This window comes from Oncorhynchus gorbuscha, linkage group LG07, assembly GCF_021184085.1.
Source record: "Oncorhynchus gorbuscha isolate QuinsamMale2020 ecotype Even-year linkage group LG07, OgorEven_v1.0, whole genome shotgun sequence".
NCBI classification, from domain to species: Eukaryota; Metazoa; Chordata; class Actinopteri; order Salmoniformes; family Salmonidae; genus Oncorhynchus; species Oncorhynchus gorbuscha.
This window is the reverse complement of record NC_060179.1, coordinates 11,065,490-11,079,318: the sequence shown is the minus strand read 5'-3', so window position 1 is coordinate 11,079,318 and position 13,829 is coordinate 11,065,490. Positions and strand designations below refer to the sequence as shown.

General features: G+C 40.2%; 1 protein-coding gene across 5 annotated transcripts in view; it reads right to left on the bottom strand.

Moving 5' to 3' along the window:
- Positions 1-6,865: 6,865 nt before the first annotated feature.
- The window catches only part of LOC124039477 (choline-phosphate cytidylyltransferase B-like), a 34,460-nt gene continuing 27,496 nt past the window's right edge, over positions 6,866-13,829 (bottom strand). For 4 of the 5 annotated variants that reach the window (XM_046355482.1, XM_046355481.1, XM_046355485.1 and 1 more), the window contains exons 5-8: positions 13,669-13,747; positions 10,815-10,957; positions 8,392-8,580; positions 6,866-7,983 (exon numbers count right to left, since the gene is read on the bottom strand). In XM_046355482.1, coding sequence (XP_046211438.1) covers positions 7,768-7,983; positions 8,392-8,580; positions 10,815-10,957; positions 13,669-13,747 — 627 coding nt within the window. In that variant the 3' untranslated portion in view covers positions 6,866-7,767. Of the gene's footprint in view, positions 7,984-8,391; positions 9,708-10,814; positions 10,958-13,668; positions 13,748-13,829 lie in introns of those variants that run through there. The other variant, XM_046355483.1, reaches the window with a different exon arrangement.

Genomic DNA, 13,829 nt, shown 5'->3' with positions numbered 1-13,829 from the left:
GCAAGCTGTTGGCTACAGAGCATATATATATATATTTATTTATTTTACAGTTTTTGTGACAAAACTATCGGTAGAGTTGTAAATGCAATGGAAACATTGAAATGTCAAATTTAATCATTATTATTTTTTAATAAATCGAAGTAGATTTCTCATTTATCCTACTGTATCACTGATGTAAGGAGATGACTGACCACTTGGCATTAATGACATTCTCCCTGTAGAGAAAGATAATGCATATGTATGTTACCACAAAACAAACAGTAACTTGTGGATGCATACATGGTACAGTAGCGGTTAGCTTATACAACACAATACAACAACATACTGTAGAGGTATTCAGCATGAGATAAAGTTGCAATAACTACTGTAAAACCTACAGAATACCTACTGTGAAACCTAATACAATACCTACTGTAATAACTAATATAATACCAACTGTAAAACCTAATACAATACCTACTGTAATACCCAATATAATACCTACTGTAATAACTAATAGAATACCTACTACAATACCTACTGTAATACCCAATAGAATACCTACTGTAATAACTAATAGAATACCTACTGTAATACCCACTATAATACCTACTGTAATACCCACTGTAATACATGTAATACCTACTAGAATACCTACTGTAATATCTACTACAATACCTACTGTAATACCCACTGTAATACCTACTGTAATACCCACTGTAATACCTAATGTAATACCTACTACAATACCTACTACAATACCTACTGTAATACCTACTGTAATACCCACTGTAATACTTACTGTAATACCTAATAGAATATCTACTGTAATATCTACTACAATACCTACTACAATACCTACTGTAATACCTACTGTAATACCCACTGTAATACTTACTGTAATACCCACTACAATACCTACTGTAATACCTACTAGAATACCTACTACAATACCTACTGTAATACCTAATAGAATACCTACTACAATACCTACTGTAATACCTAATAGAATACCTACTACAATACATACTGTAATACCTACTAGAATACCTACTAGAATACCTAATACAATACCTACTGTAATATCTAATAGAATACCTAATGGAATACCTACTGTAATATCTACTAGAATACCTACTACAATACCTACTGTAATACCTAATAGAATACCTAATAGAATACCTACTGTAATACCTAATAGAATACCTACTGTAATACCTAATATAATAGCTACTGTAATACCTAATAGAATACCTACTGTAATACCTACTACAATACCTACTGTAATACCTACTGTAATACCTAATAGAATACCTACTGTAATACCTACTAGAATACCTACTGTAATACCTACTAGAATACCTACTGTAATACCTACTACAATACCTACTGTAATACCTAATAGAATACCTAAATACCTACTACAATACATACTGTAATACCTACTAGAATACCTACTACAATACCTACTGTAATACCCACTGTAATACCTACTACAATACCTACTGTAATACCCACTGTAATACCTACTGTAATACCCACTGTAATACCTACTGTAATACCTACTACAATACCTACTACAATACCTACTGTAATACCTACTGTAATACCCACTGTAATACTTACTGTAATACCTAATATAATATCTACTGTAATACCTACTACATACCTACTGTAATACCTATTGTAATACCCACTGTAATACTTACTGTAATACCTACTACAATACCTACTGTAATACCTACTAGAATAACTACTGTAAAACCTACAGAATACCTACTGTGAAACCTAATACAATACCTACTGTAATAACTAATATAATACCAACTGTAAAACCTAATACAATACCTACTGTAATACCCAATATAATACCTACTGTAATAACTAATAGAATACCTACTACAATACCTACTGTAATACCCAATAGAATACCTACTGTAATAACTAATAGAATACCTACTGTAATACCCACTATAATACCTACTGTAATACCCACTGTAATACATGTAATACCTACTAGAATACCTACTGTAATATCTACTACAATACCTACTGTAATACCCACTGTAATACCTACTGTAATACCCACTGTAATACCTAATGTAATACCTACTACAATACCTACTACAATACCTACTGTAATACCTACTGTAATACCCACTGTAATACTTACTGTAATACCTAATAGAATATCTACTGTAATATCTACTACAATACCTACTACAATACCTACTGTAATACCTACTGTAATACCCACTGTAATACTTACTGTAATACCCACTACAATACCTACTGTAATACCTACTAGAATACCTACTACAATACCTACTGTAATACCTAATAGAATACCTACTACAATACCTACTGTAATACCTAATAGAATACCTACTACAATACATACTGTAATACCTACTAGAATACCTACTAGAATACCTAATACAATACCTACTGTAATATCTAATAGAATACCTAATGGAATACCTACTGTAATATCTACTAGAATACCTACTACAATACCTACTGTAATACCTAATAGAATACCTAATAGAATACCTACTGTAATACCTAATAGAATACCTACTGTAATACCTAATATAATAGCTACTGTAATACCTAATAGAATACCTACTGTAATACCTACTACAATACCTACTACAATACCTACTGTAATACCTACTGTAATACCTAATAGAATACCTACTGTAATACCTACTAGAATACCTACTGTAATACCTACTAGAATACCTACTGTAATACCTACTACAATACCTACTGTAATACCTAATAGAATACCTACTGTAATACCTACTACAATACATACTGTAATACCTACTAGAATACCTACTACAATACCTACTGTAATACCCACTGTAATACCTACTACAATACCTACTGTAATACCCACTGTAATACCTACTGTAATACCCACTGTAATACCTACTGTAATACCTACTACAATACCTACTACAATACCTACTGTAATACCTACTGTAATACCCACTGTAATACTTACTGTAATACCTAATATAATATCTACTGTAATACCTACTACATACCTACTGTAATACCTATTGTAATACCCACTGTAATACTTACTGTAATACCTACTACAATACCTACTGTAATACCTACTAGAATACCTACTGTAATACCTAATAGAATACCTACTACAATACCTACTGTAATACCTAATAGAATACCTACTACAATACCTACTGTAATACCTACTGTAATACCCACTGTAATACTTACTGTAATACCTAATAGAATATCTACTGTAATACCTACTGTAATACCTACTACAATACCTACTGTAATACCTATTGTAATACCCACTGTAATACTTACTGTAATACCTACTACAATACCTACTGTAATACCTACTAGAATACTTACTACAATACCTACTAGAATACCTACTAGAATACCTAATACAATACCTACTGTAATATCTAATAGAATACCTAAAATAGAATACCTACTGTAATACCTAATAGAATACCTACTGTAATACCTACTGTAATACCTACTAGAATATCTACTAGAATACCTACTACAATACCTACTGTAATACCTACTGTAATACCTAATAGAATACCTACTGTAATACCTACGAGAATACCTACTGTAATACCTAATAGAATACCTACTGTAATACCTACTAGAATACCTACTGTAATACCTAATAGAATACCTACTGTAATACCTACTAGAATACCTACTGTAATACCTACTACAATACCTACTGTAATACCTAATAGAATACCTACTGTAATACCTACTACAATACATACTGTAATACCTACTAGAATACCTACTACAATACCTACTGTAATACCTACTGTAATACCTAATAGAATACCTACTGTAATACCTAATAGAATACCTACTGTAATACCTACTACAATACCTACTGTAATACCTAATAGAATACCTACTGTAATACCTACTGTAATACCCACTTTAATACCTACTACAATACCTAATGTAATACCTAATAGAATACCTACTGTAATACCTACTGTAATACCCACTTTAATACCTACTGTAATACCTAATAGAATACCTACTGTAATACCTAATTGTCACGCCCTGGTCATTATATTTTGTGTTTTTGGTATATGTTTGGGTAAGCCAGGGTGTGACATGGGTTTATATGTTGTGTTTTCGTATTGGGGTTTGTAGTAATTGGGATTGTGTATGATTAGGGGTGTGTCTAGTTAGGCTTGGCTGCCTGAGGCGATTCTCAATTGGAGTCAGCTGTTTCTCGTTGTCTCGGATTGGGAACCGTATTTAGGTAGCCTGAGTGCGCGTTGTATTTTGTGGGTGATTGTACCTGTCTCTGTGTTAGTCACCAGATAGGCTGTAATTAGTTCACGTTCCGTTTGTTGTTTTCTTATACAGTTATTTCATGTACTGCATTTATCTTCATTAAAGTCATGAGTAACCTACACGCTGCATTTCGGTCTGACTCTCTTCATACAACAGACGAACGTCGTTACACTAATAGAATACCTACTGTAATACCTAATAGAATACCTACTGTAATACCTAATAGAATACCTACTGTAATACCTAATAGAATACCTAATAGAATACCTACTGTAATACCTAATAGAATACCTAATGTAATACCTAATAGAATACCTACTGTAATACCTACTAGAATACCTACTGTAATACCTAATAGAATACCTACTGTAATACCTAATAGAATACCTACTGTAATACCTACTAGAATACCTACTGTAATACCTACTACAATACCTACTACAATACCTACTGTAATACCTACTGTAATACCTAATAGAATACCTACTGTAATACCTAATAGAATACCTACTGTAATACCTACTACAATACCTACTACAATACCTACTGTAATACCTACTGTAATACCTAATAGAATACCTACTGTAATACCTAATAGAATACCTAATAGAATACCTAATGTAATACCTAATAGAATACCTACTGTAATACCTAATAGAATACCTAATAGAATACCTAATGTAATACCTAATAGAATACCTACTGTAATACCTAATAGAATACCTAATAGAATACCTACTGTAATACCTAATAGAATACCTACTGTAATACCTATTGTAATACCCACTTGAACACCTACTGCAGTACCTACTGTAATACCTACTGCAGTACCTACTGTAATACCTACTGTAATACCTACTGTAATACCTACTGTAATACCTACTACAATACCTACTGTAATACCTACTGTAATACCTACTGTAATACCTACTACAATACCTACTGTAATACCTACTACAATACCTACTGTAATACCTACTACAATACCTACTGTAATACCTACTACAATACCTACTGTAATACCTACTACAATACCTACTGTAATACCTACTACAATACCTACTGCAATACCTACTGTAATACCTACTGCAGTACCTACTGTAAATCATTCAAACCTACAGTAAAAAGAAGAACTGTGTGTGTGTGTGTGAGAGAGAGGTAGAGAGAGAGAGAGAGGTAGAGAGAGAGAGAGAGGTAGAGAGAGAGAGAGAGGTAGAGAGAGAGAGAGAGAGAGAGAGAGAGAGTAGAGAGAGAGGTAGAGAGAGAGGTAGGGAGAGAGAGAGAGAGGTAGAGAGAGAGAGAGAGGTAGAGAGAGAGAGAGAGAGAGGTAGAGAGAGAGAGAGACAGAGAGAGACAGAGAGAGAGGTAGAGAGAGACAGAGAGAGAGGGAGAGAGAGAGAGGTAGAGAGGTAGAGAGAGAGAGAGGTAGAGAGACAGAGAGAGAGAGAGGTAGAGAGAGAGATACAGAGGTAGAGAGACAGAGAGAGAGAGAAAGAGACAGAGAGAGAGAGAGAGAGGGACAGAGAGAGAGAGAGAGAGAGAGAGAGAGGTAGAGAGAGAGAGAGAGAGAGAGAGAGAGAGAGAGAGAGAGAGAGAGAGAGAGAGAGAGAGAGAGAGAGAGATTGTGTGCAAGTCTGTATCTGCTGAAAAAGAGAGAGAAATTGAGAGGAAACAATCACCAAGCTGCTTCTCTTTCAATGACTTTCCTTTTCTATTTATTTACATATGAAGCCATTATAAAATAAGAACATAACAAACAGAAACAGACATTCAGTGCTGGGTTACCTAGGTTACATACAGGACAAGAACCTCTCTGAGGCGGATCAGGAGTTGTGTGGTAGCAAGTGGTTTCATGTGGCTTTCTGCTGTGGAACAGTTGTGTCATAGCGAGAGACATTGAGTTGAAGAGTTCACAGTTCTGTGTGGTGTTGTGACTAGCTAGGCCAGAGACCCTCTTGATTCTACCACAGCAGAGGTGAACAAGCCAATCCACAAATGGCCGGTACTGGTTTTTGTTCCAGCCACCTGATTCTATGGCCACGCCAGGGCTTTGTGGATAACACTGGCCATACTGGGACTATAACCGTTGTTCTCCGGTCTCTAAGGAAGGTCCCGGAATAAGCTCAGTCCCAATTGTACATTCTAAATGCTACTGAATTGATCAGTTTCTGTAGCTGTTTACAAGAGAAGGGCCGGGCAGGCGGCCACATTGGGAAAGGGGGGAGACAAACCTCGTCTGCTAAATGGCATATATTATAATTATTATTATAAACCTCCCTGATACTGAAGTTCCAAATGTTCTGTTAATTATGCAATCACCAATCAGGTACTGAGTTCCATGTTGTTACCATTGTTGAGTAATTTAGCAGACGCTCTTATCCAGAGAAATTAGGGTTCAGTACCTAGCTCAAGGGCACATCAACAGATGTTTCACCTCGCCAGCTCGAGGTTTCACCTAGTGAACTCGAGGATTCGAACCAGCGACATTTCAGTTACAGGCCCCCAACACTCTTAACTGCTAACCTACCTGCCCCCCCCCCCCCCCCACAAAAAATGTTACATACATAATTTATACAGTCCCTATGGCAAATTAATGAATGATTCAGTGGGGTGCATTTCAATAGTCTTAAGTAGCCATCTCTCCTTGTCTCCCAGGAAGGATGCAGCTACACTACAACTCCTCTAGAGGGCAGTGTTTCTCTCTGTTAAGTCTCCACTAGGGCACAGTCAGTCAGCAGGCACCATGTTACAGAATGATGCAGCTAGAAACAGAATGCATAGGGCAGACACAGTCTATTATATTATTCTATAAGCACAGAGAACTGTGTATGTTTGTCCATGAAGTCAGTCTCTATCTGGAGAGCTCTGTAACAGTGTAGGCCTGCTCACTGGATGCCACACTGCAAAAAGTCACACTGCAGTCGATCGCTGTACAATATCTCCTATCATGTTCACCCTAGTTGTTCTCACAATGAGATTTAAAAAAGAAAGGATAGAGAAAAAGGGAGGACATAAAAGGATGAAGTGATATGATCAACAGGCACTATTTTATTTACTGCCTCTGTCAGACCTGAGCAATTGAAAACAGATCAGTCGCATCATCTTCTCTACACTCCCATCTACTTCATTGCCCAGGCAACAGAGACTGTGATGGCTTCTTTGTGCTGAAGCACTAGACTACATTTCCCATGACCCACCTCTGTCTTGTATATCTACTTCCTGGAAGATACAGTTTCAGCATCCCATCATTACTGTCAGTGTGTGGAAGAAGATCATAGAGTGTGTGTGTGGGGGGGGGACCTTCAGGAAATTCTAGAAAGATGTCAGAGTTTCCGATTTGGAATTCCGAGTTAGTTAACGTTCTAAATGGTTTTGAATTTACTAAAGTTGGAAGTCAATAATTTCCGATTTCCCAGTTGTTTTGGACATGGCATGTGTTCCACAGTCCGGGGGGCACTACTCGTCGTTCTCATCTTCTTCACTCATGCTACTGAAGGAGGCTGAGGCCTCTTTGGGTGAGGAGGGGGAGGCTGGCCTGGGCCGAGACCAGCAAGAGGGAGGAGATGGGGAACGGGATGGAGACAGTTGCCTGGGTGGACTGTTGCTAGGTGACCCGCGAGGTGACGTGGCATAGGAGATCATCCGACCACTACGCTCACTAAACACCTGTTTCTGTTGGGGGGGGGTAGAGGGATGGAGAGAGAGAGAGGGCGAGAGGAGAGTGATGGAAAGAGAGGAAGGGAAGGAGTGGAGAGAGGATAGGGGGAGGGATAGAGAGGGATGGAGGGAGGGGGGTAGGGGAGAGAGGAGAGAGGATAGGGTGGAGGGATAGCGAGGATATGGTGGAGGGATGGAGAGAGAGAGAGAGAGAGAGAGAGAGAGAGAGAGAGAGAGAGAGAGAGAGAGAAAGTCAGAGAGAGACAGAGACCGGTATGTGAGAGTACTTTCACTTCAAAGACTAGTCTAGTTGGAGGTACACAGTTTAGTTCACAGATTAGATTTGTGGACAAGGAAGTGACATGTCAGATGACTGATTGTAAAATTTGCATGAGCGGAGCATGAGAGACAGGCCTTACTTACCCATGTTCCATCTGGGCCGAACAGTTCCAGAAAGTTACCAATGAACTCCCGTGATTTCTCCTCCCACTTCTGTATGAGGTCATGGCTCTTCTCCTCCACGCGGTAGACAAAGTGTTTACTCTTCTCCTCCACCGTCTTCACCTTCTCCTTCATACGGTCCACCTGGTTCTGAAGGCAGTACTTCTTCTCCTGAGGAAGGTTGGATGGAGGTTGGATGGAGGTTGGAGGGAGAGAGGTTGTAGGGAGAGAGGAAGGTTGGGGAAGGTTGGAGGTTGGGAGAAGATGGAGGAATGTTGGAGGGAGCTTGGAGAGAGGTTGGAGGGAGCGAGATTGGTAGAAGGTTGGAGAGAGGTTGGAGGAAAGTTGAAGGAATGAGAGAGGGAGGCAGGAAGATTGGGGAAATGTTGGAGGGAGGTTGGAAGAAGTTGGAGCGAGGTTGGAGGAAAATTGAAGGAAGGGAGGCAGGAAGGTTGGAGGAAAGTTGAAGGGAGGTTGGGGGGAGGTTGGAGAGATGTTGGAGGGAGTTGGAGGGAGGGAGCTGAATTCCTTGGTGTTACCATTGTTGAAATGGTGTAACATCCATTCATTTATGCAGTCGCTATGGCAACGGGGTGCATTTCAATAGTCTTAAGTAGCCATCTCTCCTCGTCACCCAGGAAGGATGCAGCTACACTACAACTCCTCTAGAGGGCAGTGTTTCTCTCTGTTAAGTCTCCACTAGGGCACAGTCAGTCAGCAGGCACCATGTTTACATTTACATTACATTTAAGTCATTTAGCAGACGCTCTTATCCAGAGCGACTTACAAATTGGTGCATTCACCAATTTGATGCAGCTAGAAACAGAATGCATAGGGCAGACACAGTCTATTATGTTATTATATAAGCACAGAGAACTGTGTCTGTTTGTCCATGAAGTCAGTCTCTATCTGGAGAGCTCTGTAACACTGTAGGCCTGCTCACTGGATGTCACACTGCAAAAAGTCACACTGCAAAAAGTCACACTGCAGTCGATCGCTGTACAATATCTCCTATCATGTTCACCCTAGTTGAGATAAACTAAAAGAAAGGATGGAGAAAAGGGAGGACGTAAAATGATGGAGTGATATGATCAACAGGTTGGAGGGAGGTTGGGGGTGAACGGAAGGTTAGAGGAAGGTGGGAGGGAGCTTGGGGGGAGATTGGAGGAAGGTTGGGCGGAGGGTGGAGGAAGGTTGTAGGACTGTTGGAGGGAGTTTGTAGGAAGGTTGTAGGAAGGTTGGAGAAATGTTGCCTCCTTCATACGGTCCACCTGATTCTGCAGGCGGTACTTCTTCTCCTGAGGAAGGTTAGAGGGAGGTTGAAGAGAGGGAGGTTGAAGGGAGGGGAGTTGAAGGGAGGGAGGTTGAAGAGAGGGAGGTTGAAGGGAGGGAGGTTGAAGGGAGGGAGGTTGAAGGGAGGGAGGTTGAAGAGAGGGAGATTGAAGAGAGGGAGGTTGGAGAGAGGGAGGTTGAAGAGAGGGAGGTTGAAGGGAGGGAGGTTGAAGAGAGGGAGGTTGGAGAGAGGGAGGTTGAAGAGAGGGAGGTTGAAGGGAGGGAGGTTGAAGAGAGGGAGGTTGAAGGGAGGGAGGTTGAATGGAGGGAGGTTGAAGAGAGGGAGATTGAAGAGAGGGAGATTGGAGAGAGGGAGGTTGAAGAGAGGGAGGTTGAAGAGAGGGAGGTTGGAGAGAGGGAGGTTGGAGAGAGGGACGTTGAAGGGAGGGAGGTTGAAGAGAGGGAGGTTGAAGAGAGGGAGGTTGAAGGGAGGGAGATTGGAGAGAGGGAGGTTGAAGAGAGGGAGGTTGAAGAGAGGGAGGTTGAAGGGAGGGAGGTTGAAGGGAAGGAGGTTGAAGGGAGGGAGATGGGAGGGAGGTTGAAGGGAGGGAGGGTGAAGAGAGGGAGGTTGAAGAGAGGGAGGTTGAAGAGAGGGAGGTTGAAGGGAGGGAGGTTGGAGAGAGGGAGGTTGAAGGGAGGGAGGTTGAAGGGAGGGAGGTTGAAGAGAGGGAGGTTGAAGAGAGGGAGGTTGAAGGGAGGGAGGTTGAAGAGAGGGAGGTTGAAGAGAGGGAGGTTGGAGAGAGGGAAGTTGAAGGGAGGGAGGTTGAAGAGGGGGAGGTTGAAGGGAGGGAGGTTGAAGAGAGGGAGGTTGAAGAGAGGGAGGTTGAAGAGAGGGAGGGAGGTTGAAGAGAGGGAGGTTGGAGAGAGGGAGGTTGAAGAGAGGGAGGTTGGTGGAAGGAGGGTGGAGGGAGGTTGGCTGTACTGTATGTCTGTGATTTTTGACAGTTATCAGTTGTGTTCTAAGTGTACACGGACACACATGCGCGACAGTTCTGTTAAGGGTAGACAGCGCACAGACACACACAAGCGACAGTTCTGTTAAGGGTAGACAGCGCACAGACACACACACTTACGTTGATGAAGCTGACGTTGAGCTCTTTAGCGGTGTAGCCTCGCTGTAGGTTGCGTCTAGCGTAGAGGTCGTAGTCTCGTACGATACGAGTGATCAGGTCAGAGGTCGAGATACCCTCTGTCCGCTGGGTCGGCACGAACATGCCTGGAACACACACACACGTACATATTATAAATAAACATCCACACATATTCTAAATATATTATAAACACCCACACATATTCTAAATATATTACCAATAAACAACCACACATATTCTAAATATATTACAACTAAACACCCACACATATTATAAATATATTATAAATAAAACAGCCACACATATTCTAAATATATTACAAATAAACACCCACACATATTCTAAATATATTATAAATAAACACCCACACATATTCTAAATATATTATAAATAAACACCCACACATATTCTAAATATATTACAAATAAACACCCACACATATTCTAAATATATTATAAACACCCACACATATTCTAAATATATTATAAACACCCACACATATTCTAAATATATTATAAACACCCACACATATTCTAAATATATTATAAACACCCACACATATTCTAAATATTTTATAAATAAACACCCACACATATTCTAAATATATTACAAATAAACACCCACACATATTCTAAATATACAGTGCCTTGAGAAAGTATTCGGCCCCCTTGAACTTTGCGACCTTTTGCCACATTTCAGGCTTCAAACATAAAGATATAAAACTGTATTTTTTTGTGAAGAATCAACAACAAGTGGGACACAATCATGAAGTGGAACGACATTTATTGGATATTTCAAACTTTTTTAACAAATCAAAATCTGAAAAATTTGGGCGTGCAAAATTATTCAGCCCCCTTAAGTTAATACTTTGTAGCGCCACCTTTTGCTGCGATTACAGCTGTAAGTCGCTTGGGGTATGTCTCTATCAGTTTTGCACATCGAGAGACTGAAATTTTTCCCCATTCCTCCTTGCAAAACAGCTCGAGCTCAGTGAGGTTGGATGGAGACCATTTGTGAACAGCAGTTTTCAGTTCTTTCCACAGATTCTCGAATGGATTCAGGTCTGGACTTTGACTTGGCCATTCTAACACCTGGATATGTTTATTTTTGAACCATTCCATTGTAGATTTTGCTTTATGTTTTGGATCATTGTCTTGTTGGAAGACAAATCTCCGTCCCAGTCTCAGGTCTTTTGCAGACTCCATCAGGTTTTCTTCCAGAATGGTCCTGTATTTGGCTCCATCCATCTTCCCATCAATTTGAACCATCTTCCCTGTCCCTGCTGAAGAAAAGCAGGCCCAAACCATGATGCTGCCACCACCATGTTTGACAGTGGGGATGGGTGTGTTCAGGGTGATGAGCTGTGTTGCTTTTACGCCAAACATAACGTTATGCATTGTTGCCAAAAAGTTCCATTTTAGTTTCATCTGACCAGAGCACCTTCTTCCACATGTTTGGTGTGTCTCCCAGGTGGCTTGTGGCAAACTTTAAACGCCACGTTTTATGGATATCTTTAAGAAATGGCTTTCTTCTTGCCACTCTTCCATAAAGGCAAGATTTGTGCAATATACGACTGATGGTTGTCCTATGGACAGAGTCTCAAACCTCAGCTGTAGATCTCTGCAGTTCATCCAGAGTGATCATGGGCCTCATGGCTGCATCTCTGATCAGTCTCCTTGTATGAGCTGAAAGTTTAGAGGGACGGCCAGGTTTTGGTAGATTTGCAGTGATCTGATACTCCTTCGATTTCAATATTATCGCTTGCACAGTGCTCCTTGGGATGTTTAAAGCTTGGGAAATATTTTTGTATCCAAATCCGGCTTTAAACTTCTTCACAACAGTATCTCGGACCTGCCTGGTGTGTTCCTTGTTCTTCATGATGCTCTCTGCGCTTTTAACGGACCTCTGAGACTATCACAGTGCAGGTGCATTTATACGGAGACTTGATTACACACAGGTGGATTGTATTTATCATCATTAGTCATTTAGGTCAACATTGGATCATTCAGAGATCCTCACTGAACTTCTGGAGAGAGTTTGCTGCACTGAAAGTAAAGGAGCTGAATAATTTTGCACGCCCAATTTTTCAGTTTTTGATTTGATAAAAAAGTTTGAAATATCCAATAAATGTCGTTCCACTTCATGATTGTGTCCCACTTGTTGATTCTTCACAAAAAAATACAGTTTTATATCTTTATGTTTGAAGCCTGAAATGTGGCAAAAGGTCGCAAATTCAAGGGGGCCGAATACTTTCGCAAGGCACTGTATTACAAATAAACACCCACACAGTTGAACATGCGCACACACACACTGATCGTCGACAATCATCCTTCCCTAATCTGAAAGCCTGCTGAAGTCAATGGCAGAAAGTCTCTAAAAAGTGGTGTAAACCCCATTGTAAATGAGTGATTCCTCACAACACGTCAAACCAATCAAATGACTTGCTTAGGAGGAGAGTGTTGAGGCCATACAGTCATTTGTTCAAGCAGAGGAGATGTAACGCCTTCAAAGACTACAGCACAATTCTGGCAAAACAGAATTACATTTTTCATCTATTTTCTTCAAACTAGCAAAACGGTACACAACAACTCGTTGCAGTCAGTGAACAGTAACAAACATAACACGCTGCACCCCTCCTACGGGCACGTGGGGGAGCGTTCTTAAAATGTAACATCTAATCAAATTGTCGCTGCTGAAAGCCGGCGGAACATTCTATACATTTCGGCTAATACAAGAATCTCCAGACGTTTGGATACCTGAAACTGATTCTGAATAGAGCTTTACACACACATACACACACACATACACACACATACACACACACACACATACACACCTGCCTCCTTGATGTGTTTGTAGACGTCCTCAGTTCCTGCTGAGGAGTATGGGATATCGTCATGAGCCACAAAATCGACCTGAGAAACAATCAGAGCACAAGAAGACAAGAATCACAGAACAGGAAGACAAGAATCACAGAACAGGAAGACAAGAATCACA